This window comes from Vanrija albida, assembly GCF_041260175.1.
Source record: "Vanrija albida strain AlHP1 chromosome Unknown contig_5, whole genome shotgun sequence".
Taxonomy (NCBI): domain Eukaryota; kingdom Fungi; phylum Basidiomycota; class Tremellomycetes; order Trichosporonales; family Trichosporonaceae; genus Vanrija; species Vanrija albida.
Window position 1 is genome coordinate 615,757 of NW_027191424.1, and position 23,453 is coordinate 639,209.

Sequence of the window (23,453 nt, forward strand, 5' to 3'; positions counted from 1 at the left end):
AGCATATAAGCTCGTGAACTCTCGCCGCCGTTCATGCCCCATCAACCTAGGCACATATACCATGCCCACTCCCGTCGACCAGACGAGCAAGCTCATCAGCGCTGCTACGGACCTAAGGACGGCCGAGGTAAGTAGCTGTGCCTACTCGGCTGACCTAGCAGCGCAAGATGGCTACCTTAATGCAGCAGCACGAGGCTCTCAAGGAAACCGTCATGGAGCTCAAGACGAGCGTCGAGGACATCAAGACCCACAAGGCCAGCGTCGCAGCTCTCAACACCGTGACAAACGAGCTCGCGACAGTCACCAACATCCTCAATCAGAACCGTGAAAGTATCCGTGTTCTCATGGAGGGTCTTATCGTTACCGATAACCATGCTCTGAACGCACAAAAGACCGGTGTCCAAATTGTCACTGCGCTCAAGGACGAACTCAAGCTCAAGGCCAACACCGAAGACCTCACCACCATCAAGGACGACATCGGGGCTATCAGGACCGAAGTCCAAGACCTCAAGTCCGACCTCGCGCCGATCAAGGCCCAGCTCACCCGTATCCCGGTGGGGCTGGAGGACGTCGTCTTCCTCCTCCAAATCCGCCTCCTCGGCGCGGCAGAGGGCAGCGAGGAGGACCACCGCGAACTGCGTGGCCTGTGCATGCGCCTCGGACACAGTGGCCTCCTTCAGGCTATCGACGAGCTCGTCAGGCCGCCCATGGGTCCACTCCCGCCCGAGCACATGGCGATGCTTCAGGAGTTCCTGTAGTGCTTGGCTACATAGGGTTGACATGGGCTCCTCGCATGTACAGCAGGCTCCTGGAAGATCATGTAACCAATGGCCACTCATCACCGCTGTCTCAAGTGCCTCGATGTCGATTCACCGTGTGTACCTATGTCTTTAGACAGCCAACAGTTCCGAGTTCTGATCTGTCCGTGAACGGTCACCCGACACCCCCTGCTCCAGCAAGTCCGAGGTCTGAACGGAGACAATATGTAGCTCCCCTTCCCAAGCCAGCGAAGCCTCGCCCCCAACCCACTTCACGGTACATACGCCACGGGGCTGAATGATCGTCGACACCGTTGCGTTTCATCATCCTGGGGTGAATCACATTTCTTGCCTCTTCGTCTTTGTGCCCCAGATACATAAGCTTAAGCCTTCGTTCTCCCCCCCCCCCCCCTTTCTTGCCCAACCCTCACGTTCGACCATGTCCAACCCGATTGACCTCTCCACTACCCTCCTCCCCTCGGGTGTAAGTGGATTCGTCGTTCCACCAGTCCGACATACCTAAGTCTCACATGCAGCTTACGGACACCACCAATGAGCCTAACGAAGCATTCAAGGTCGTATTACACCTCGTCCAAGCGAAGGTCAATGCCTTTCTAGCCAGCGAACGGCGCGACATCCTCCTCGGCATGGACCTCGATGAAGTCTGTGTTGTGCTCAGCCACCGCATCGCCTGCTGTGCTGTCGGCTACCGTGCCGAGTTTGACAAGCTGTGCGTCATTTGCATCTGCCTCGGCCCCAAGAGACTCCGAGAGGCCGTGGCGGCGCTGGCCAAGACCGAGCTGGTTCAGCCGACGCCCACTTTGATGCGTCTTCTCACGATGCTCATGTAGCCCACAGTAGTCGACACCGTAGCAATGAATGTTACAGTGTGTATACCGATGTCAGTTCTGTCCTTTGAGTTCTTTCGTCTGGGGCGTGGTATGAGAAGTCACCTTGGCAGAGACCTATGGAGCGTGAAATTGGCCGCTGTGGACCATGCAGTGTGTGATCGACAGTGCAAAGGATGACCCATACTCCATTGTGCCCCTGCTGTCTGTTCTTTCTACCTGAAGTGCAGGGATTGTGGAGCGGGGCCAGGGAGGTGGCTGTCGGAGTCGGGTTTCATATCATCCTTTCGTGTGGTCGGACGACAGCCACACTCGTCCTTGGTCACCTTGCACACCATGAGTTGCAACCTTCGTGTCGCACTCATTGTTCAACCTCACACTCGGTGCACAACCCCCCCCTAATGTTGCTCCCTGGCCCCCAGTAGAAGGCATAAAGCAACCCATCCCCAAAGCTCACCCAACAAGCACCCAACCCACGACAGTATGAGCACCCCGACCCCGCCCGCAGTCAACCCCGTACCTGCCCAGAAGGAAGAGGTGCGCCCCCCGCTCCCCTCGAGCCCGCTTACACCAGTTCATCGAGGCGATCAAGGCCGCCTCGGACGAGGATTTCTCTCGCAACCTCGCCGTTGGCGCCAAGATGGCCAAGGACATCCGCCGCCTCGGCGACGGCGCCTACCCGCTGGCCGTGACGCTCGAAGAGCTGGCCCTGCTGCTCGAGCACCGTATCGCCAAGGTCCGCGACGGCGGGGATGAGGAGAACGACGACTACATCGAGTACGCGACCCGCCTCGGTGACCTGCTCCCCGCGGTCGTTGAGGCCATGTCCCGCCCCCGCGTGCAGCAGCTTTCTCTCCTCGAGGTCATGCTCGTCAGGCAGAATCTCCGCCACGCTCTGCAGTAGGCGGGCCGTCACAAGTATGGTATAGTGTTGATGCATCGCTGTGTTGCATCACCCACTTGTGCCAACCTCAGAGCAGGTTCGCTCTTGCAGTCAGATGTGGAGGCTGGGACGAGCTTTTCTTTTTCTTTATTTTGTTTTTGACGCCATTAGCTTATTTTGAATGAGCGGCTCCTTTTGACACATACCCACATATCCGTTGCTCGGGCAAATACACATCCAGCCAAGGACTAAGGAAGTTGGTGCTCGGTCAAGCGTTGCCGACGGTGAGGTGTGCAAACTTTCGCCAGCAGCCATGTTCGGTGTCTGCTGACCGGTGTGGCAATGTGGCGTTTCGTCTGCAGGCACCATTGTCGTGCCAGTCCCCAATGTGAATGTATCCAACAGGGGACGACCGATCTCCGAACACAAAGCGCTGCGACCATTGCGTGACACTTTCGCTCGGTCGGTCGTTGCAACTGCCCAGAAATCAACTGCAAACAAAGGGCTGACTGGCCGCGTGCGACGCAGACGGTTCCATGTGAGTGCGAATGTGACTGCACGAGGCAATGGCACGAGCAGTCGTACTCACCAGTCGCCCCCTGGGAACATACTTATGGCTCACCATGCTCCCTCATCTTCTGTTCATGAATCCATCCAGCCCAGTAGCCCAACATGTCCAACAACCCGGCACAGACATCCAGCATGTTTGGCCATCCGGGCCAGCAAGCCGGCACGTCCAACAGCCCAGCTCAGCAAGCTCACCTGCCCAACAACCCGGCTGAGCAACCGGGCCAGTCCCTCCCTCCCGCCCAGCAAATTATAGTTGGTGCCCCCCTCACACCTGGTACGTCCATCAGCCATTATGACACTAACCCTCAGCCCAGGCGCGGGACCTGCAGACCATCGAGAAGCAGCGGGCCCACCAACGCACAATTGACCGCATTGTCGGCGCAGGCCGACCCTGGTGGTTGATCCCACTCACCCAGGTGGAAATCAGCGTCCTCCTCGACAATAAGATCCGGCTCGTGAGCCAACTGGGCGGGAGGGATATCCTCTATCTCCATGATTTCACGCGCCGCGTGCCCCACCAGCCGCTCTACGACGCCATGCTGGGTGTCGAAGACAGAGGCCTCGACCCGGAGCTTCTTGATCTGATTGAGACGCTCCGCAATGAAGCCTACGACCATATCATCGGGCAGCCGAGCACCTCTGCCATTCGTACCTCTGCTGCCGATGAGGCTTCGGCCATTGCGCCCGTCCCCGACCCCCATCCTTCCGCACCCAACCCCATCAACGGCGCCGCCACCTATGCTCCTGCACCCCACGACTCTGTCGCCTATGACTCAGGCCCCTTTCACCCGGCCGCCTCTGGATCCGCTGCCCGTGGGTCCGCCGTTCATGTTCCCCCAGCCACAGTAACCACTGCCTATGGATACCTTGGCCAGCCCAATGGCCAACCCAATGCCGCCCATGCCTCCGGTCCCCATGGCCCCACTGCCCATGACCCAACAGTGTATGTCCCCGTCCACGGCCCCACTTCCCATGCTCCCTCTTCCTTTGGGCCCGACGCCGCCAATCTCTGCGCTGTCCGTCTTCCGGCCGGCTACGACCCCGCTCCGCATTTTCTTGGGGCGTATGGCGTCGCTGTCAATGGTCCTCCGTCCCGAGCTCCCTCGGCATCTCTCGCCCCAGCCGTCCTTGCTCCCGTCGCCCGTCTCCCCTCCTCTCATGACCCCGTCAACCACTTTCTTTCGACCTATGGCTCCGCTGTCGACGGTCCTCCCACCCGTGCTCCCTCAGCCCATGCGGACCCAGCTCTCCATGTTGCCGACCCAGCTGTCAATGTTCCAGCGGCCCATGGTTTCACCTTCCCTCACTCTGTCCCCTATATGCCCATCCCCCTGTCTTCCACACCGAAACTCCCCAGGTCGATGGATACAACCATGTTCCCGCTGCCCAGGCACTCCCTATCTACGGTCCTGTTATCTACGACCCCGTCTCTGGCACATATGGCTTCGCTCCCGTGACCTCTGGCACCTCTGTCCACGGTTTCCCCGCCCTTGCTACCGGGGCGCATGGCTTCCCCTCCCATGGTTCACCGGCCCAGGCTCCTCTGCCCCATGGCTCGCCCGCCGCCCGTGGCAAGAGTGCCCAATCTCGTCCCCAGTAGGGGCTAAGTAGAATCCACAAGGCCATACAGCCATACAGTATATGCTATGAACTAGTTTAGGCTCAGAGCAAATGTGTCGCAAGCCTTCCACGGTGACAGATTCCTGCTGGTTCCCTCGAGTGGCACTGTGTTGATGTTGATGGCGCCATTGTCGTACGGCCGGCACTCCGCCCATACTCTGCCCGTGACCCTGCCGACCGGAATCCCAAGGGCCAAATCCCCACCCGCCATCCTCTCTGCTAGTAGGACCGAGCAGCTACTTGTCCAGATTGCGTACTGCGTATGAAACCGTTCAAAACTGGAGGAGAATGGTCGCAGGACGTATGAATCATGTCGATCCCTTCTTGTGGCACAGTGGCGTTTCGCAACACCATTGTCTTGCCGCCGAACGTGAATACGTGATACATATGGAAGCCGATCTCTGAATACAAAGCGCCTCACATGCATTGCTCGGCCCATCAGTCTGGCAGATCAGAGGTTCCACTACACAGAGATCACGATGTCGCCATTGTTCCCGGGCATACTGCTCCGATGTGACTGTATATGTGACTGTCCCAGGCAATGCCACTCTTCTCACTCGCCCCAATGCCCCACTCGGGGGGTATACAAGGCCGGCCGTAGACCCTCAACATCTGTTCATCAAACTGCCCCACCGAACAAGCCCAGCATGTCCAACAGCCCCGCTCAGCGAGCCCGGATGGCCAGCAGCACCGTTCAGCAAGCCGGCGAATCCAATACCCCCACACAGATACCCACAATGGCCAGCAGCCCCGCCCGGCAAGCCAACAGCCACAGAGCTGAGCAAATCATCATTGGCGCCCCCATCACAGAAAGCAAGTCTACCCTCCCTCCCCGGACTAACACCCTCAGCCCAGGCGCGTAACCTCAACATGTTGGAGGCACACGTCGCTGCCTGTCGCGAGCTCGGGCCTTCCTCGACTCTTGTCAGGCTCACACTGGACGAGATCACGACCCTCCTCGAAACCACATTCCACCGCGTGGATTATGAGGGTTCAAGAGCGTTTTTCCAATACGTCTGGGAGCTTGCATGCCGCGTGCGGCCCGATCTGCGCCATGATGCCATCACCAGGATCGACAGGAGGGGGTTCAACTCGGAGCTACGCTGGTTGCTCGATGATATCCTCAGCAGGACCCGCTCCGAGCTTAGGGAGGAGCAGAGCACGTCTGTCGCTGCAAGGCCCGCCCGTTTAGGGCCCTCTGTTGGCCGCTCTCCCTACCACACGCCCGAGCTCTTGGCCAGCCGTCCCCCCAGACGGGGCCGTGGGGTGGAGATCGGTGGCGGTACCTCTAGTGCGTCCACCACCCACTTCAACGCCCATACCGACGCCGCCGATTACCGTCCCACTGTTGCCCCCACCGCCCATGGTTCTGCAGCCAATGCTACCCCCGTCGATGCCCCCGCTGCTCATGACTTCGCTACCCATGTTCCTCCCGCCTACGTTCCCTTCGCACGTGCTTCCCCTGCCCGTGCTTCCCCTGCCCGTGCTCCCCTCGCCGATGATGCGCACTCCCATGCTCTCTCCACCCGTGCTCCCCCCGCCGCTCGTGGCCTCGCTTCCCATGCCACCCCGGCCCATGCTTCCCCCACCCATGCTCCCCGCGCCCCTGCTCCCTCCGCCCATACTGCCGCCGCCGATGCTCCCGCCGATGGTCCCGCCAATGCTCCCCCCGCCGATGGTCCGCCTATCGCTGCCATTGCAGCCGCCCTCGCCACCCCCGCGCGTACGTCCCATGACTCGGCCCAGCCTCGCGGCGAGAAGAGGCCCCATTGGGCCACTTCGCCTGAGTAGAGCAACACAAGAAGCATATTTTGATACACCCCTATAGTGTAAGCATACTATGAATTAGTTCAGAATTTGAGATGTGCTGGGTAGTTTGCACGACGACAGAATCTCGCAGTTCGCTTGTGGCACTGTGGCCCTTGCAGCATTTCAGTTGTGACAGCGTGTGAATGTAACTGTCCATGTGTAGGCCTAGCGTACTGTGTTGCCGATGGGGATACAAAGACCACAGAGGCTTTACGTAGATCGTTCGCTCTGTGCCAGTGCCAGTGGGGCGAGCGCCCGCAACGTCACCTTGCACCACACAGTCGCCATTGTGGCGAGCCCGTCGACGTCACGTCGCACCCATCGCCGCCATTGTGGCGCGAAGGCATGGATGTCCTCACTCGCACTCCCCCACTCGCACCCCCTGTCCAGGCATACTTAACACTGGTCGCGACTTCCATGTCTGCCCATCAAGCGACCCAGAGCACCGAGCATGTCCAACCACCCCGCCCAGCAAGGCAACCCCGCCCAGCGCGCCATGCCCACCCGCCCCGCCCAGCGCGCCTCGCGGGCCATGCCCCCGCCCCTCACGCCCGCCCAACAGGCCGACCTCGACATTGTCGCGGGCCAGCGCGCCATACTGCACACGCTGCACCCCCCAGCCGCGGTCGTAGCCCTCACGCTGGCCGAGGTGACGCACCTCCTCGACAGCAAGCTGCGCCACGTGGCCGAGGCGGGCGCCGACGCCGTGCCCCAGCTCGAGGACTTTCTGCGCCGCGTCCCGCCGTGCATGATGCGCCATGCCATCATTGGGGCGAACAAGGTCGGCCTGGACCCCGTGATCATCAACCTCCTCTACACGCTCCGCGGGAGCCTGGAGCGCCAGGTCGTGGCGATGGGGGAGCAGCAGGGCGCGCTCGTCACCGGGCCGGCGCCGCCCCACGGCCAGGCGCATGTCCAGCAATACCATGACGGCTATCCTCATGGTCAGTCGCATTACCAGCCGCATGCCCCTCCTCAGGGCCAGCCTCAGGCTCAACCTCATGGCCAGCCTCACGGGCAGCCGCATGACCAGCAGGACCAGCATGGTCAGCCGCATGTCCAGCACGGCCAGCTGCATGTCCAGCCGCATGTCCAGCCGCATGTCCAGCCGCATGTCCAGCCGCGTCCGCCTCTTCATGGTCAGCCTCATGTCCAAGCTCATGGCCAGCCGCATGTCCATCCTGGAGGTCGCCTCGGCGGGCAGGCTCATGTTCAGCCTCACGGCCACCTCGGCGACCAGGATCATGTCGACCCTCACGGCCACCCCGGCGGCCAGGCTCATATGGAGCCTCACGACCAGGCTCATGTCGCGCCTCACAGCCGCCCTCACGGCCACCATGGCGGCCACCCGGGCGCCCCGCCGAACTAAGCGCTGGCAAAGAAGCAATGTACATGCAACGATGAACTGGTGCAGAAACTCGAGACGGGATGTGGCGCACGCCGAGCTGTTGTCAGTCTCCTCAGTGGCACCGTGGCCCCGGGCGGCGATTTGCCACAGAGCAGAAGCATGGCCGTGGACATCGCCTGTGCAAGTGGCCGCCTGCGTGCTCTGATTCCCAAGTCGGGCGAGCAGCGCCTCCCAAGCCGCATGCCACACGCGCCACCATGGCCACCTTTAACATGCCCGCCACCGCCACCGCCGCCGACACGAGGCGGATCTGGCCAACGTGACGGGTTCGTATCTCCCAAGGAGGAGCTGCACGACTTATCGTCTGATCAAGCTGCTTACCGATGTCCTTAATGCCAGCCCGCCACATCCTTCCGTCTTGGCCTTTCCCAACTCACCATGGACCTTAGCGTAGGTCCCCCCCTTGGCAACCCGCTAACCCCAGTCGCCGTTCACCCAGGCCGAGACCGAGGCCCGGCTCGCTGAGAAGCGCCAGGACCTGGCCATGCTCGGCCCGCATATGCGCTTCATCGCCGTCGGGCTCGACGACATGGTCGTCCTCCTCGCGCACAAGCTCGCGCGGGCCGGTGTCGACGCAGCCGCGCGCGACGAGCTCGACCGCTTCCTCACCCGCCTTGGGCCGCACGTCCTCCCCCACGTGCTCGACGCGCTGGCCGAGAGCGGGCTGCCCCAGCCGTCGGAGGACCAGGCGGCGCTCATCGCGCGGTACACCTAGTCTGATGCATACACTATTGTACAACAGTCTATATGAGGTTGGCGGCCGAGCGCGCCGCAAGGCCGCCCGGGTTGACCGGGTGCGCGGGCGGCGGGGGCACGGGCAGGCCGGAGGGTGACGCAGCGCGGATGCCCGGCGCATGCTCGTCGTCGTCGGGGTTGCAGTGGAGGAGATCGTCGAGGCCACGCTCGACCACGTCGAGCCAGCGGCGCAGGTCGTCGACCGTGCTGTCAATCTCAGCGAGGACGGCCGGCGTCTTGTCGAGCCGCGCGAGGTCGAGCGGGCGGGGCGGCGCAAACTGCGTGCCTGGCGGCATGCCGGGTGTGGGTGGGGTGAGCATCGGGAACGACGTCGACGAGACGTTGGAGGTAAACGCCGAGTTGGCGTGTGAGTGTCCGTGGGTCGGGCGCGACGCGTGCATCGCGAGCCCGCTGGGCCCGTGGGTGGAGCCTGATCCCGAGCCATGGCGCTCGTGCTCCACCCCCGGTGGGATGGCGAGCGGAGAGGGCAGCGCGACGAACGGCTTGGGCGCCGTGAGCGTCGACGGCGACGGGGGGAGGAGGTCGGGGTCGGGGACGGCGGGCGAGAACTTGAGGAGGTCACGAAGACCCATGCCGCCGGCGAGGCCGTTTTCCTCGACACGAGATCCGGAGCGCGACCGCATCATCCCCGCGCTGAGATTCGGCGCTCTTGCCACCTTGGACGGCGAGACGGGGCCTTCATGGGCGAGGGCAAACTGCTGCTGCGCGGCTTGGCTGTGCGTCGCGCGGCCTTCCATGATCGTAGCACTCGCCTGACGCATCATCGGCGTTCGTCCCTGTGCGAACGGTGGGTTGGGGGCGGCACCGAGACCGAGCGGGCTGTCGCTGAGCGGTGGTATGGTCGACGGGGACTGAGCACGGCGAGGGTCACGAGCAAACTGGGGCGGCGGCGCGGGCTGCTGCTTGTTCGCACCCGTCATGAGCGGGAACTGGAAGCCCCGAAGGCCAGCGGCATCCGATCCACTTGGACGGCGGGCACCAGGTGCAGCTCTCGGCATCTCCGGCTGCGAGCGGCTCGTCGGCACCGATGCAAACGTGTCGAGGCTAGCCTTGGTGCGCAGTGGTGGCCGGGCTAAGGGTGTCGGCTGAGACGACTCCTCGCTGCTGCCAATCGTCGACGTCGTCGCCGTCGGGTTGGATGGGTTGGTGACAATGAACAGGCCAGGTGGCTTGCGTTGCCTCACTGTACCGCCATCATTGTCACCGTCGTCCTTCTTCTCAGCGGCAACAAGTGCGCGAAGCGGGGATTTGGGCTCGATGGGCGGCGCGATAGGCGGGACAGGCGGCAATGCCTGCTGATGCGCAAACGTCGACTGGTGCTGCGACTGGAACGGATCAGAGTCGAGACTGTCGTCTTGGAATAGGCGGCGCAGGGACTCTGGCGGCGGTGCCGGCTTCTGGTCATCCGACGGGAGGTCGGACAGCATGCTCATGCGCGACTTGACTGTCTGGTGCGGGTGTTAGCGAAGTACCGGGGTCGGGCTAACACGCCACTCACAAAGCTCCAGTCCTCGCCGCTGACAGTCGCCGAGTCGTCCTCGACCTGCGCGCCAATGCCCGGCTGCAGACTCTGCCTCTGGCCACCCTGGTCCTTCCAGCTCTTGAACCGAACCATGAGCTCGTTGAGCGGCGCAAGCGGCGCCTTGGCCTGGTTCTTGAGCCACTTCATCTTGCTGAGCTCCTCGGCGCTGGAGCGGTCGCTGGGCTCCTCGTTCAGACATGCAACGACAAAGTCGCGCATATCCTTGCTCCAAGTACCACCCTCTAGTCTTGGTGCGCGAAGCTTCTTGTCCCCAAGAATCTTGACGGCGTGGGCTGCGGGCTGACCCGACATTGGTGGTTCGCCGTGCGCCATCTCGAGAAGCGTGATCCCCAGACTCCAGATGTCGGCCTTGACGTCGTACAGCTTGCCCTGGGTCACGACCTCTGGTGCCATCCAGTATGGTGTGCCGACAAAAGTTGATCGCTTGGACGTGTTGGACGCGAGTAGGGCAGCGACGCCAAAGTCACACAGCAGGATGCGGGTGGGATTGGACGTCAGGAGGATGTTGGCAGCTGTGTGCGTCAGCGTCAGGCTTCCGAATCAAGAACCCACCCTTGATGTCGCGATGAATGATGCCGTTCTTGTGGAGGAATGTGAGGGCAACGAGGACCTCGCGAATGATCAAGCAGATGTGCAGCTCCTTGAGCGGCTGTGCTCTCGACTGATCGTCAGCACACGACGCGTGTGGGATCACTCACCAAAGTGCGGATACTTCCTCCCTCGGCGTACTCCATAATGATCCACACCCTCGGGCCGTCCATCATGCTGCCATAGTACTTGATGACGTTCGGCATGGGTGTCGCCGCGGCATTCGGCCCAGTCGCTGCTGCCGAGGCAAAGCTCTTCATCAACTGCTGGAGGAGGGACACTTCCTTTTGGATGTCCTGCACGTCATCGTCCTCTGTATCGAGATTGATGATCTTGAGCGCGACGACGTGGCCTGTACCGGTATGCTTGCCCTGGTACACTGCGCCGTACGCGCCCTTGCCGACCATCTCGAGTTTCTACTGTCAGCTGGTGTGCTGGGGCACGACTCACTTCGTAGATTTGTTCTGGGAGCGCATCTTTCGGCTGCCGCGCGATGGCGGAGAGGTACGCCGCTTCTGTTGGCGACATGTTTGAGTGCTACACCGGTGTTGCTGTGGGCGAGTCGAGATGACGGCCTCCCCGTGGGGAGGAGGGAAGGACGACGAGTGAGCTGGAAGGTGGGGCGGAGCGCTCGTCTAGTGGTCGGTGCGTTGTGAAGTCGTCGAACCGGCCCGCGGCTCGTCGTGTATGTTGTCTAGGAGTCTAGGATGCGAGGAGCAGCAGCAGAATCCCGCTGCTGGATGAGATGGAGACAGGAGTCGAGGTCGAGAGACCCGCATGTGACGGGACGAGGCATCTCAGGCGACGCGGCGCGACTTCGTTGCCATGCCAACTTCAGACTCATTTATGAACTTCCTAATCCAACATTAGGGGTGTTTGCACTGTTAATTATACCTCACTCCTAATAGTCACGTGATTCACCCTGTTACCCTGAAAAAAAGTCGACAGCCTGGGCTGGCGGCAAGACGGACCGACAGCATCTTGTTGTTGTCGCCATTTCTCTCGCCAGCCCCGTCAGTCTGCTCTCGTCCCCCACCTCGACTCTGGCATAGCGGACAGGCCACCGCCGCGTCACGCTGTCTCTCTCGCGCTCCATCTCCGGAGCCCTCTTCCGCGCCACACGCGCAACCCTTCCCTCCCGCCCCATCACAACAACCACGCGCATGACGAACGCCAACGCCTTTGAGAAGGTCGAGCCGCTGCAAGACAAGCTCGGCGGGTTCGACTTTTACAAGAGCATCGGCAGCCCGAAGTATGTGGTCGCGCCGATGGTCGACCAGAGCGAGCTGGTGAGTTCCTGCACCTGGTTAGTCACTCACTCCAGGCCTGGCGACTACTCTCGAAAGCACCCCTGCCTGAGGACATGGCCGGCCCGTCGACCAAGGTGACCCCCGAAGGCTCGAAGACGACGTACACGCGCTACGTTGGCGGCGCGCACCTGTCGTACACGCCCATGATCCATGCCATGGTGTTCAACACGTCGCGCGGCAACGGCGGCGACACGCTGTTCAACCTCACCCTCGACGAGGAGGGCTCGCACGAGACGATCGCGGGTATCGAGGGGGGTGACCGCCCGCTATTCGCCCAGTTCTGTGCAAACGACCCCGAGGTGCTCCTCGAGGCCGCGCTCAAGGTCCAGGACCGCGTCGACGCCGTCGACATCAACCTCGGCTGCCCTCAAGGCATCGCCAAGAAGGGGCACTACGGCTCGTTCCTCCAGGACGAGTGGGAGCTGATCCACTCGCTCATCTCGACGCTGCACAAGAACCTCAAGGTGCCCGTGACGGCCAAGTTCCGCGTGTTCCCAGAAGTCGAGAAGACAGTGCGCTACGCGCAAATGCTCGAGGCGGCGGGCGCGCAGATCCTCACGTGCCACGGGCGTACGCGTGAGATGAAGGGCCAGCTCACCGGCGTCGCCGACTGGGAGCAGATCGCCGCAGTCAAGAAGGCGGTCAAGGTCCCGGTCTTTGCCAACGGCAACATCCTCTACCGCGAGGACGTTGACGCATGCCTCGAGCAGACGGGCGTCGACGGCGTCATGTCGGCAGAGGGCAACCTGCACAACCCGGCCGTCTTCATGCCTGCCGACCATGAGCACGCGTACATTTCAAGCCTGTTCCTCGCGCGGAGATACCTCGACATTGTCGACTCACTCGAGACGCCGACGCTGGGATCGGCCGTCAAGGCGCACATGTTCCGCCTGCTCAAGCCAACGCTCGACCGGCACCGCGAGGTGCGCGAGCTGATCAGCGCGACGGGCATGGATGAGGACGGGCGGACGACGGCGTACCGCGGGCTTCTGGACAAGGTCGAGGCGCTGTGTGCCGGAGACAAGCCCGAGACATCGGTCAAGTCGACGCCAATCGACAAGGGCACGGGGTACAGGCCGCTCCCTTACTGGGTGTCGCAGCCGTACATCCGCGGTCGGATGGAGGAGATTGCCAAGGGCGAGTTCCTGCCCAACAAGCTCGCGACCGCCGCCGAGGTCGTGACCAAGCGCCCGGCCAACCACGTCGAGCAGTGCCAGGGCAAGTCGTGGAAGTGCGGAGCGACGGCGGCGGCAAAGTGCGAGAACACGATGTGTCTGACCCACTGCCGCGCGCACAACGCCGTCAAGGGTGGGATGGACCCCGAGGAGGCCAACAGGCTCGCGCAGGGTGGCGGACTGGTCGGCCAGGGATGCGCCGACCACGAGGAGAAGGTGCTTGCGCGGGAGAAGAGGAAGCGCGAGCAGGCCGTGCTCAAGGGGCAGAAGCGGGCGCGTCGACGCGGCGAGTACGGCAAGGAGGCGCTTGAGACGAGATGAGCATTGCGAGATAGATCATTGTCATTAGAACCTGTTGCATGCACTATTGGTACTGTATATGCACTGTGGTGCACTGGTATGTGTGTTTTAGATGCTACTCGACCTTCCACCGTCCGACGCTGCTCTCGGCGTCCTCGTCGGCGTCGAGGAGAAGCTCGAGGCTCCACACGGCGAGGAAGAGAGTCATGTTGATCCAGCGCCACCATGTCTGCGAGCCGGCGTCGAGGACTGGGGTGAGCGGGAGCCAATGGGGGAGCACTTACGCAGGAGGTGGGTATACACTGCGATGAGGATGGGCCGGCGGTACGACAGGACAATGGTCGTGATGCGCATGTTCTGGGGAGTCAGTGCTGAGACAGTCGGTTCGAGGCAGCACACTCACGGCCGGCTCCTCGCCCAGACTTCTGCCGTCCCAGAAGTTGGGCACGGCGTCCGACTCGCCGTCCCAGCCCGTCGATTTGCGGATGACGGGCACGATGCGCGCGGCAAAGTGGAGCACGACGACGCGGTAGATGAGCGAGAGGAGGAGATGGGGCGGGAGGGACAGCGACACGCGCCAGAGCGAGTCGAACAGGCTGCCGTAGGCGATGTGCGCGAGCGTGTTGACATTCGGCGCCGACACCGACTTGGGCACGGCCCAGTCGTGGCTCAGCCAGCCCGAGCCATACTGCCGAGGCCTGGGTGTGAGTTGGGTTACTAGTAAGTGGAAACGACAACTCACTCCATCGCACCCTCGGCGGCCGAGATCCACGCCGAGTAGGCCATGTAGAACAGCACCAGACTTGTCTCGAGCACATTTGTGCGCCGGAGCGAGAAGCCGATGAAGCTGAGGAAGAGGGTCGACGCGAGGATCGCGCCGAGGAGGAAGGCGGGGAACGGGGTGGCGGGGAAGGTCTGGGCGGGGCGTCAGGGCCGTCACGAGTCGGAGCATGCAGCACTTACCCAGATGATGAGCCACAGGCCGGCCGAGTAGACGAGGGCTGCGACGACGAGGCCGACGAGCGAGCGCCATTCCAACCCCTCCTCCTTCTCATCGTCGTCTGCCCAGCCCTTGCCGACCCGTCCGACGACCTGGATGACGAGGAGAGTCGAGACGCCCTCGAGCAGCGTGAAGAGGGGCGACACCCAGCGGAGGATCGAAGCGTAGAGGTACGGCAGGACGTTGACGAGGATGTGCCCGGCCGTGTTGCCCGCCTGCGGGGGGTAGAGGTAGTAGTAGAGGGTGAGGAGGACTGCGCCGCCCGAGATTGCTGGCGAGAGGAACGACAGCACCGAGATGAGCGGGGCGAGGATCGTGTTCTTGCACAGTAGCCGCAGGGTGCTGTACAAGAAGTGGTGGAGCGTGAAGAGGAGCGAGAGGAGGAGGAATGATGGCGGGCCTGGCTAGGTCAGTATGCCGAGCAGCGACATGACGGCTCACCGAGCAGGTCGAGCGCCATGGGGAGCGACAGGAAGACCTGGGCAAAGGTGGCCATGCCCCCTATGTAGGCGAGGGCCAGAGTGAGCACCATGGGGGGTGAGTTGTGCTTGTGATGATGAGAGTGAGAGTGAGGTTGAGATTGTTGACGCTGCCAACTGTGCGGCGGCGGCGGCGTCGATGATGATGATGATGATGACTTTGGTGTGGGGAGATTGAAACCGGCAGGCACCGATCAACTGGCCGCCCGCCGCCGCCGCCGCTCCCTGCCCTGGCTGACGCCGCGTCGCCCGCCCCGCCAGTCGCCCATCGCGCGCCCCAGGACTGACTTTCGCCCCAACCACTACACAAAGTGTCAACAACACACTCTTCACCCCCCCTCTCGACTCGCCCATGCTATCCCGGACACCGACACTGGCGCTGCGCGCTGCGCGCATCGCGCCGCATGTGCGTGCAGTGCGCCTCCCATCCGCACGCTTCAACTCGACCACCCCGCAATCCCCATCTACAGTCAGGCGCAACGCCATCGTCGCTGGCACGCTGCTCGCCGCGTCGGCTGCACTCTACTATTACGAGTCGGAGGCCATGGGGCTTATCGGCCCGAACAAGACTGAGCCGGGATTCACCGTGACGATCAACACGTCGGCCGGGGTCAAGACGTGGAACTTTGAGCGCAAGCCCGAGGCCGAGCTCGAGGCCATGCTGCACGAGAACGAGGGCACGACGCCGGTCGGGAGGAAGGGCAACCCCGTGGTCAAGTGGGACACCAACTTTGTCGCGTCCAACGAGCCGAGCGAGGACCGGTCGGCCGGGGACATTGTGCCGCGCGGACAGGCAAAGGGCTGGTGGACGACAGGCGACGTGCAGGGCAAGGCCGACCACCCGGGACACCGCGACCTCGTGCTCCTATCGGTGATTGACGGCCACGCCGGCGACGCGACGAGCCAGCTGCTGAGCAAGACGCTGCACCCCACCATCGCGCTCTACCTCGCTGGCCTGCAGGCCGGCATCGTCCCCGGCCGTAGTTGGTACAACAAGATCACCGACGTGCTGACGTGGGCCAAGACCTGGAGCCCGCTGAACGTGTCAAGGGTGCTGCAGACTGCGTGAGTGTGGCGTGGGGGTCGAACGACTCCGGGCACGGCGGCGGCGTCGCTGGTCGAGTCGTCGGCGCCCTTACGAGGTCGCACGACCGACTCGGCCAGCGACGCCCGCCGCCCTGGATTTCAGCACTGCCCACCAGCACCCCGCTAACACCCCCAGCTACGTTCACCTCGACGACAACATCTGCCGGACGCCGATCAACCAGCTCTCGACGCTCCTTGCGGCCGAGGACGAGGTCGAGGCGCGGCAAAAGTTTGTCGCCGTCGCGCAGCCCGCCGCAGCCGGCGCCGTGACGGCGACGGCGTTTGTCGATGCCGAGAACGACGGGCTGTACGTCGCCGTCGCGGGCGACTGCCGCGCCGTGGCGGGATGGCAGGCTGCCGACGGCAGTTGGAGGTGCGACGTGCTGTCCGAGGACCAGATGGGCGACAACCCGCGGGAAGTTGCGAGGTGGGTCGGACGTCTGAGGCTTGCGCTGACGCCGTAGGATGCGCTCCGAGCACCCGTCGTACGAGGCCGACACGGTTATCCGCAACGGACGCGTGCAGGGCGGCCTGCAGCCGACGCGCGCGTTCGGCGACGCCGTGTACAAGTGGACATCGGCGCAGAGCGCTGCCGTCGCCGACGTGTTCCGCGCCGAGGGGGCCAAGCCGCGCGCATCGCGCCCGTGGAACTTTACGCCGCCATATGTGACTGCCCGACCCGAGGTGACGCACCGGACGTTGCATAACGGGGATGAGAAGCTCAAGTTTTTGGTGCTGGCGACGGATGGATGTGAGTGGGGTGTGAGCCGAGTAGGACTCTGCTGACGCCCCAGTGTGGGACCGCATCACGTCTGAAGAGGCGACCGTTCTCATGGCAGCGTACCTCGCCAACGCGAAGCGCCCCGACGTCGGCAAGGTGACGCTCGCCGAGGAGATCAAGGTCAAGACGACCGAGCCGCGCCCGTACCCCGTCGAGGACCTGCCTGGACAGGGCAAGCGCACCGACGGCCAGTGGGCGTTTGAGGGCGACGCGAATGCTGCCACGCACCTGATCCGCAATGCGCTCGGCGGCGGTGACAGGAAGCTGCGTGGCGAGCTGCTCAGTTTGCACGGAAAGGTGTCGCGGTATATGCGGGACGACATGACGGTTAGGTGAGTGCCAGGGCCACGAGCGCGGCGATGGGTGGGGAGTGTGCGGAGTGTGCTGAGACACCCCAGCGTCGTGTTCTTCGACGACGAGGAGTAGGCGGCGTCGGTTGACATGCCGGCGGCAGCCAAGCTCCCGGCCTCCATTCATTGGCACATTGGCACATGCAGTATCGACGCGTAGCATGCATCAGTCGGAAGGCGGCGGCGGGGTGAAGGCAAAACGGTCGTGGAATAGCAAAACACATCGTGCACAAGAAAAACTGTGCATCCCAGAGAAGCACAAACACCCCACCTCGTCCCAGAGCCACGCCCCACCTAGTCCCAGAGCCAGGACACGAAGCGCACCCACCCCTTGCTCTTCTCGAGCGGCGGCTCTGGCGTGCGCGCAATATGCTCGAGCATGCTCTCGAGGGGAATGTCCTGGAGGCGTACAAACTTTGTGCGCCTGACGAGCTTCCAAATGACAAACAGGGTGCCGACAACCGCGAGGTCAATGTACGCCGTGATAAAGGTCGACGTGGACCAGTTGCCCTTTGTGAAGGCCACAAAGCCGTTAGTCAGGAGGAGGATGGAGCAGAGGGCGAGGGACGCGGAGGACGAAATGACTGGGGTCAGCGTGCGTGCTCGGCACTCCAACGCACCAGTCCACGAGTTGTACCACGGCAGCTGGGCCGGGTCGAGGCGCTGCACCCTGAAGGCTGCGCGCAGCCGGAGGTGGTTGATGAGGATGGCGCTCCACGAGATGAGCACGCCACAGCCAACGATGTTGAGGAACCAGTAGAAGACGGTGAGCGCGGTGTTCGACAGGCTCATGAACGCGAGCGCGGCGAAAGCGACGTTTGTCGTCACGGCGACGTAGGGCACGCCGAAGCGATTCGTGCGGAGGAAGACGGCCGGCGCGTGCCGCTTCACCGCGAGGCCGTAGAGCACGCGCGAGCCGGCCAGGAGGGCCTGGTTGCCGCTGCTCCACGCGGAGGTTATGACGACCGCGTTGACGATGCTCGGCCACACGGTGTTGCCCGCGGCCTGGGCCGCGATCAAAAACGGCGAGGTTGCGGCCGTGCCCGCGTCCTCGGCTATGCGCGGGTCGTCGCTCGGCACGATCATGCCGATGACGAGCACGCTGAGGACGTAGAAGAGGGTCACACGCACGAAGACGCGCCGCACGGCCTTGGGGATGGCCTGGCGCGGCGAGCGGACCTCGGCCGCTGCCATGGCGACGGATTCGACGCCGGCAAAGCTGGGGTCAGCGGGCTCGTGGCCGCGACCCACCTGAAGACCGAGTAGATGAGCACGCTCCAGAAGCCGAGGAACTGGCCCCACGCGCCCTCGGCGATGTGCGGCACGAAGGGGCCCGGGCTGCGCCAGTACCGGAACCCGATGCGGTCCACGCCTTTAATGCCGCCGAGCGAGGTAATCAGCCCGTAGAGGATGAGCGCGACGATGAGCGCGATCTTGAGCAGCGCAAACCCGAACTCGAGCTCGCCGAAGACCCGGATGCCGGAGTACGCTACGGCCGCGGTGAGGAGCATGAAGACGACGATGAAGACGGACGAGTTGAGGTCGGTCCAGTATTGGAAGAGCACGCAGATGGCGACGATTTCAGAGGGCACGGAAAGCCAGTTGCCGTACACGAGGTTCCAGCCCAGCGCGAAGCTGCACGCCGGGTCGACGAGCACCTCGGCGTGCCGCACGAAAGAGCCGGTGACCGGCATGAAGGCGGATACTTCGCCGACGGCAAACTGCACGCTGCAGACCACGGCGCCGATGAAGATGTAGGCGAGGAGCGCGCCGAGCGGGCCGCCGGTGCTGATGCTGCCGCCGAGGGAGAGGAAGAAGCCGCCGTCGATTGCGCCTGGGCGAGTACACGCGCGTCAGCGCGTGTGCGAGGGGGAGGAGGAAGGGAGGTGGCGGGTGGGGGGAAAGCTCTCCCCGCCTCCACGCCGCACTCACCGGCCAGCGCAAGCATCGACAGGTGCCGCTGCCCCAGCCCGCGCTTGAGATTCCCCTCAGCCGCGGAGAGCACGTTGCCCTCGTCGCCGGTGTCGCGGTCGCGCTTCTCGTCGGCCGAGGCGGCCAGCTCGAGGTCGAGGTCGTGCGCCGCCGGCTCGACGCCGTGCGCCGGGAGTTGGGGCGCGGCCTCCAGCTCGGTGTGCTGCTTCGCTCCCATCGAGTCAGTGAGTAAGTAAGTAGTCAGAAAGCGATCAGCAGCAGGTGCCCGTATCTATGCCTCTATCCCGGCTGCTCCTCGCTCTCCTCGCCGGAATCCTTGGCAATATGAAAATAATCGTCAGTCGCCATCTATCTAGGGCTGGTGTACGAGCAGTGGCTCACGTGAGGCCTCCTGCTGCCGGCTGCTATGTTCGGCTCGGGACAGGGCGCCGACAGCCCTGGGCCGAGGGCAATCGCCGCGCTCGCCGCTGCCACTGGCCAGAGTGAGCACGCGAGCATGGGTGATACGGTGCGGGGATGGCGCACGCGGGCGGCGGTCGGTGGGCGGGTGGGCGAGGCAGGAGCAGCAGGAGCAGTAGCGCCGGCATACTACTCGGCGCTTCGGCGGCGAGTGAGTGGGGTGACGGACTCGACCCGACGACCGCGACTCGACCAACCTAAAAACAAACAGGGTGTATCGCTACTACCGCTAACGCCCATCTTCCCACCCCCCCACCTCCCCCCAATCCCCATCCCTATAAAACATGCCGCCAGCGCAGAGCAGTACGTGCATGTATCCCGCGCACCCACTCACCCCAGGCGCAGCAGACGAGGGCCGGCGCAAGGGCCACACGCGGCGGAAGGATGGTGGGTGTTTGTGCCGGCTACTCCTCCTCGCTGACACTGCCCGCTCGCTCGCTTCACTCGCTCCGACCTGATCACCTCTGCCCAGGCTGCCTCACCTGCCGCAAGCGCCGTGTGGGATGTACCCGCGAGCGACCACAGTGCGCGCACTGCACGCGCCTCTCGCTGAAATGCACGTGGCCCGTCGAGGCCGACGTCAACGACCCCAACCACCAGCCGCTGCGGCGCCGCGCCGCCAAGTCGCGCTCGCGCTCGCCCGTGCGCCCGGCAACAGCGACAGCCACAGACGACAAGTGGCAGCAGAGCTGGGGCGCGGCCTCCGTCCTCCCCCTCCTCGCCGACGTCGCGGCCTCGGCGCCGCTCGCGCAGGCCCCCGCCGTGCCGCCCCTGCCGCTCACCCAGCTCCCGCCTGGGCTGTTCGACTTTGCCCTCAGCGCCCCGGAGGATCCGTTTGGGCTCGGCACGGTCGACCTGGCCGCGTTCCCGCGCGACGCGCTCGACGCGGCCGTCGCGGCGAGCCTCAACGTGTTTGGCGGCGTACCCCCCGTGATCCCCTTCACGCCGATCGCGAGCACGAGCAGCAGCTCGACCCCTGCGGCGGGCGGGGCCAGCCCCGTCGTCCTCCAGCTAGAGGACCAGCCGTACATCGCCTTCTATCTCGAGCGGTCGAGCCAGTGGGCCAAGATGAGAGGGGTGAGTGCGGCCTGGCTTGGGCCAGCACGCTGACTGCCCAGCCCCACCTCCCGAACCACTTCCTCTCGGTCTTCGCAGTGTCCCTCTTCTTCCCGCCGCTCTACCTCGGCATCCTGGCGTGGTCGGCCCTCTCCCTAGGCCTCTCGCTGCCGAGCCTGGACGCGCGCCGCGAGCAGGCGCTCACGTACGCGCAGGCCAAGCACGAGGCGTGCTTCCTCGCGCTGAGCGCGCACCTCGCGTCCGACAGCACCGACAACATCGAGCCGGTGTTGTCAGCTATCAAGGTGTACTGCCAGTACGAGATTGGCCTGGGCAACGACCCCTCGAGCATCCAGGGGCTGCTCGACCTCGCAAAGTATCTCTGCGTGCGGCCGGCAGAGACGCTCGCGCACCTCTCGGTCATGGGGCAGCGCATGGCCGTGCTCCTGTCCAGCTTTGACGTCCGCGCGAGCATGTTCCACCGCGGAAAGGCAGAGTATACGTTCGAGCTGGCCCACTCGCTGCTCGACACGGAGCTCGCCGACAGCTGGCACCCGGAGAGCATGCAGCTGCTCCGGCTCAACCACTTCTCGGCGCGCTGCATCCGCCTTGACGGGGCGTTGCGCGATGGCCGGGAAAAGGGGAATACGGACGCCGTGCGCAAGCTCCTGGCCGACGGCGATGAGCTGTTTGCGGCGCTCTCCGCGCTCCAGGACAAGTACGACGGCGCGGCGCTTGACGGCATCTCGTCGCTCACGACGTCCGACGCGCCCGCGCCAAAGGACATGCAGCCGACCCCGCAGCTCGTCACGCTCTGCCTCCTGGGCTGCCTGTACAACATGATCGTGATATACCTGTGCCGCATCCTCGGGCTCCCGCCGCCCGCGCGCGCCGCCGAGCGCATCTACGCCGTGTCGCGCAACCTGGCGGCGCTGCACCCCGACGTCGCGAGCACCGTGTTCCACCGGCCCCTGTTCTTTGCGGGCCTCGAGGCGAAGGATGACGAGCAGGTGGGGCCGCGGGTGGGAGTGTTGCTGACGTTGCAGTTTGACTGGATCGTCAACCGCCTGGGCGAGACGGCGCGCGCCGGCGGCGGCCACCACGTGCACCGCACCGTCGGGCTGCTTGTGCGCGTGCGCGAGCTCGAGCGCGAGGGGGGTACGAAGCAGGACATTTCCGCCGTGCTGCTGCGCGAGCAGAAAAAGTTCATCATGTAGGGGATGCATTTAGGGCGATGTTGCGCCGTGGTGTGCCGAATGCCCGTACGCTGCGTCCGTACCAGGCCGAGCGTGGCGCGTGGCGGCGCGTGGCGGCGCGCTGGTCGCCGCGTCGGTGCGCCGCCACGCGCCTCGAGCTCGTGTCCGTGCACTGGGTCGTCTACGGCCGTCGGCTGCCCCCCGCCAAGTGAAACTCACAGCCGCACTGGGCGTTGCGAGCACAGCGCGGAGTGGGTGGTGAACGCTGAGTGGGCAGGCCCACGGCGCCCACGGCACGCCCAAGTTTGCGCCGGCGCGCGCGCAGGTGTCGGCCTACAGACTTTTGTTCAGCGGCGGCGAGCAGAGCAGCTCCAACGACCAAGACAACGACAAGCCCAGCAACAGACCACAACGACGACATGACGCGTAAGCACCCCGCCAGCACGGCGCTGACGCCCAGGCCAGACCCTCCCCCCCCCTCTGGCCCGAGGGCGCCCCCACCCCGCCCACGCCGCGCGGCGCCGCAAGCTCGCCGCTCACGCCCCTCCTCGCGCGCTTCCAGCGCCTCGCAGCCGCGGTCGCGACCCACATCAGGCCCCACCTGCCGGCCAACCGCGCGAAAGTGCGGCACCTCGTCGCGATGGGCTTCCCCCACTTCGAGGCGGTGTGGGCGGCGAAAGTGGTGCGCGGGGACGTGAGGATGTGCGCGCACTTTCTCGTCGCGCACCTCGAGGGGGGTGGGGGGGAGCGCATGGCGGGGTGCGAGTGGTGCGAGGGGCGTGGGGCGGCGCCGAGCCCGACAGCGACGGCGGCGGCGGCGCAGGCCAAGGCCGAGGAAGCGGGGGGAGGCACGGCCCACGCGCGTTCGCTGTCCCTCCCCACGGCGTTCCGCGGCGGGCTCGACCTCGCGCGCGAGCGCGAGATCGACGCGCACTCCCAAGCTGAGCGGATAGCGTCGAGCTGGCGCCGGCGGCCGCGCGTGAGGCAGCGGGCGCGCTTCGCCATCGACGACGAGGAAGAGGGGCCGGTGGCGACGAGGCACAAGCACACGCGGAGCGAGGGCGCCGTGCTCCCCCCGGCCGCCGCCTCCGCCCCGCTAGCGCCTGCGCCTGCGTCGGCGACGGCTGCGCCGCCGCGCACCGACTCCACCGACAGCATCGACGCGATCGGGGCCACCGCCGGCGCGGACGACACGGTCGCCAGCGCCGACGGGTGGCGCACGGTGCCGGGCCGGAAGCGGTATCCGTGGGGGCTTGAGCTGTAGCTGCGTAGCCGCTATACATATCGCGCGCAGCGGCGCAGCGGAGGCGGCGCAGCGACGCGCACTATACATATCTTGGGCGATGTATATCGGGCCGATAGATGCGAGTGCTGACTACTGGCTCGGCGCTGCCCGGCGGGCTGTGTGGCTCGGGGCTGGGGGCTGGCGGGCGGGGCTCGGCGTCTGCCGGAGTGGCGACGACGTCGTCGTGGTCGTCGCGCAGATTATTTTCAGAGGCCAGCAACCCCAGCAGCAGCAGCAGCAGCATGTGCATGTGCAGCACGC

General features: G+C 64.4%; 12 protein-coding genes across 12 annotated transcripts; 9 read left to right on the forward strand and 3 right to left on the reverse strand.

The window, feature by feature from the left end:
* Window positions 1-61: 61 nt before the first annotated feature.
* On the forward strand, window positions 62-758 carry Q8F55_006357 (uncharacterized protein; the record flags this gene model as incomplete). Its single annotated transcript, XM_069354818.1, has 2 exons — window positions 62-127; window positions 162-758. The coding sequence occupies 2 exons, from the start codon at window positions 62-64 to the stop codon at window positions 756-758; spliced, it is 663 nt and encodes a 220-aa protein (XP_069206889.1).
* A 439-nt stretch (window positions 759-1,197) lies between these two features.
* Q8F55_006358 (uncharacterized protein) lies at window positions 1,198-1,609 on the forward strand (the record flags this gene model as incomplete). Its single annotated transcript, XM_069354819.1, has 2 exons — window positions 1,198-1,242; window positions 1,295-1,609. 2 exons carry the CDS (start codon window positions 1,198-1,200, stop codon window positions 1,607-1,609), a joined length of 360 nt encoding a protein of 119 aa, XP_069206890.1.
* A 480-nt stretch (window positions 1,610-2,089) lies between these two features.
* Q8F55_006359 (uncharacterized protein) lies at window positions 2,090-2,510 on the forward strand (the record flags this gene model as incomplete). The annotated part of the gene is made up of 2 exons (XM_069354820.1): window positions 2,090-2,143; window positions 2,181-2,510. 2 exons carry the CDS (start codon window positions 2,090-2,092, stop codon window positions 2,508-2,510), a joined length of 384 nt encoding a protein of 127 aa, XP_069206891.1.
* A 651-nt stretch (window positions 2,511-3,161) lies between these two features.
* On the forward strand, window positions 3,162-4,659 carry Q8F55_006360 (uncharacterized protein; the record flags this gene model as incomplete). The annotated part of the gene is made up of 3 exons (XM_069354821.1): window positions 3,162-3,333; window positions 3,369-3,904; window positions 4,417-4,659. The coding sequence occupies 3 exons, from the start codon at window positions 3,162-3,164 to the stop codon at window positions 4,657-4,659; spliced, it is 951 nt and encodes a 316-aa protein (XP_069206892.1).
* A 2,361-nt stretch (window positions 4,660-7,020) lies between these two features.
* On the forward strand, window positions 7,021-8,611 carry Q8F55_006361 (uncharacterized protein; the record flags this gene model as incomplete). Its single annotated transcript, XM_069354822.1, has 3 exons — window positions 7,021-7,436; window positions 7,498-7,876; window positions 8,321-8,611. 3 exons carry the CDS (start codon window positions 7,021-7,023, stop codon window positions 8,609-8,611), a joined length of 1,086 nt encoding a protein of 361 aa, XP_069206893.1.
* Window positions 8,612-8,639: 28 nt separating this feature from the next.
* Window positions 8,640-11,311, reverse strand: KIC1 (kinase that interacts with cdc31p; the record flags this gene model as incomplete). The annotated part of the gene is made up of 5 exons (XM_069354823.1): window positions 8,640-10,100; window positions 10,151-10,707; window positions 10,748-10,856; window positions 10,894-11,199; window positions 11,234-11,311. 5 exons carry the CDS (start codon window positions 11,309-11,311, stop codon window positions 8,640-8,642), a joined length of 2,511 nt encoding a protein of 836 aa, XP_069206894.1.
* A 635-nt stretch (window positions 11,312-11,946) lies between these two features.
* On the forward strand, window positions 11,947-13,589 carry DUS1 (tRNA dihydrouridine synthase; the record flags this gene model as incomplete). The annotated part of the gene is made up of 2 exons (XM_069354824.1): window positions 11,947-12,072; window positions 12,108-13,589. 2 exons carry the CDS (start codon window positions 11,947-11,949, stop codon window positions 13,587-13,589), a joined length of 1,608 nt encoding a protein of 535 aa, XP_069206895.1.
* A 94-nt stretch (window positions 13,590-13,683) lies between these two features.
* On the reverse strand, window positions 13,684-15,100 carry Q8F55_006364 (uncharacterized protein; the record flags this gene model as incomplete). The annotated part of the gene is made up of 6 exons (XM_069354825.1): window positions 13,684-13,817; window positions 13,853-13,925; window positions 13,972-14,266; window positions 14,311-14,483; window positions 14,532-14,968; window positions 15,010-15,100. The coding sequence occupies 6 exons, from the start codon at window positions 15,098-15,100 to the stop codon at window positions 13,684-13,686; spliced, it is 1,203 nt and encodes a 400-aa protein (XP_069206896.1).
* A 299-nt stretch (window positions 15,101-15,399) lies between these two features.
* On the forward strand, window positions 15,400-17,340 carry Q8F55_006365 (uncharacterized protein; the record flags this gene model as incomplete). Its single annotated transcript, XM_069354826.1, has 5 exons — window positions 15,400-16,112; window positions 16,270-16,560; window positions 16,598-16,884; window positions 16,928-17,246; window positions 17,313-17,340. 5 exons carry the CDS (start codon window positions 15,400-15,402, stop codon window positions 17,338-17,340), a joined length of 1,638 nt encoding a protein of 545 aa, XP_069206897.1.
* A 218-nt stretch (window positions 17,341-17,558) lies between these two features.
* Window positions 17,559-19,413, reverse strand: Q8F55_006366 (uncharacterized protein; the record flags this gene model as incomplete). Its single annotated transcript, XM_069354827.1, has 4 exons — window positions 17,559-17,848; window positions 17,885-18,483; window positions 18,516-19,098; window positions 19,197-19,413. The coding sequence occupies 4 exons, from the start codon at window positions 19,411-19,413 to the stop codon at window positions 17,559-17,561; spliced, it is 1,689 nt and encodes a 562-aa protein (XP_069206898.1).
* Window positions 19,414-19,939: 526 nt separating this feature from the next.
* On the forward strand, window positions 19,940-21,928 carry Q8F55_006367 (uncharacterized protein; the record flags this gene model as incomplete). Its single annotated transcript, XM_069354828.1, has 5 exons — window positions 19,940-19,958; window positions 19,995-20,042; window positions 20,128-20,732; window positions 20,774-21,721; window positions 21,758-21,928. The coding sequence occupies 5 exons, from the start codon at window positions 19,940-19,942 to the stop codon at window positions 21,926-21,928; spliced, it is 1,791 nt and encodes a 596-aa protein (XP_069206899.1).
* Window positions 21,929-22,658: 730 nt separating this feature from the next.
* On the forward strand, window positions 22,659-23,171 carry Q8F55_006368 (uncharacterized protein; the record flags this gene model as incomplete). Its single annotated transcript, XM_069354829.1, has 1 exon — window positions 22,659-23,171. One exon carries the CDS (start codon window positions 22,659-22,661, stop codon window positions 23,169-23,171), a length of 513 nt encoding a protein of 170 aa, XP_069206900.1.
* Window positions 23,172-23,453: the final 282 nt, after the last annotated feature.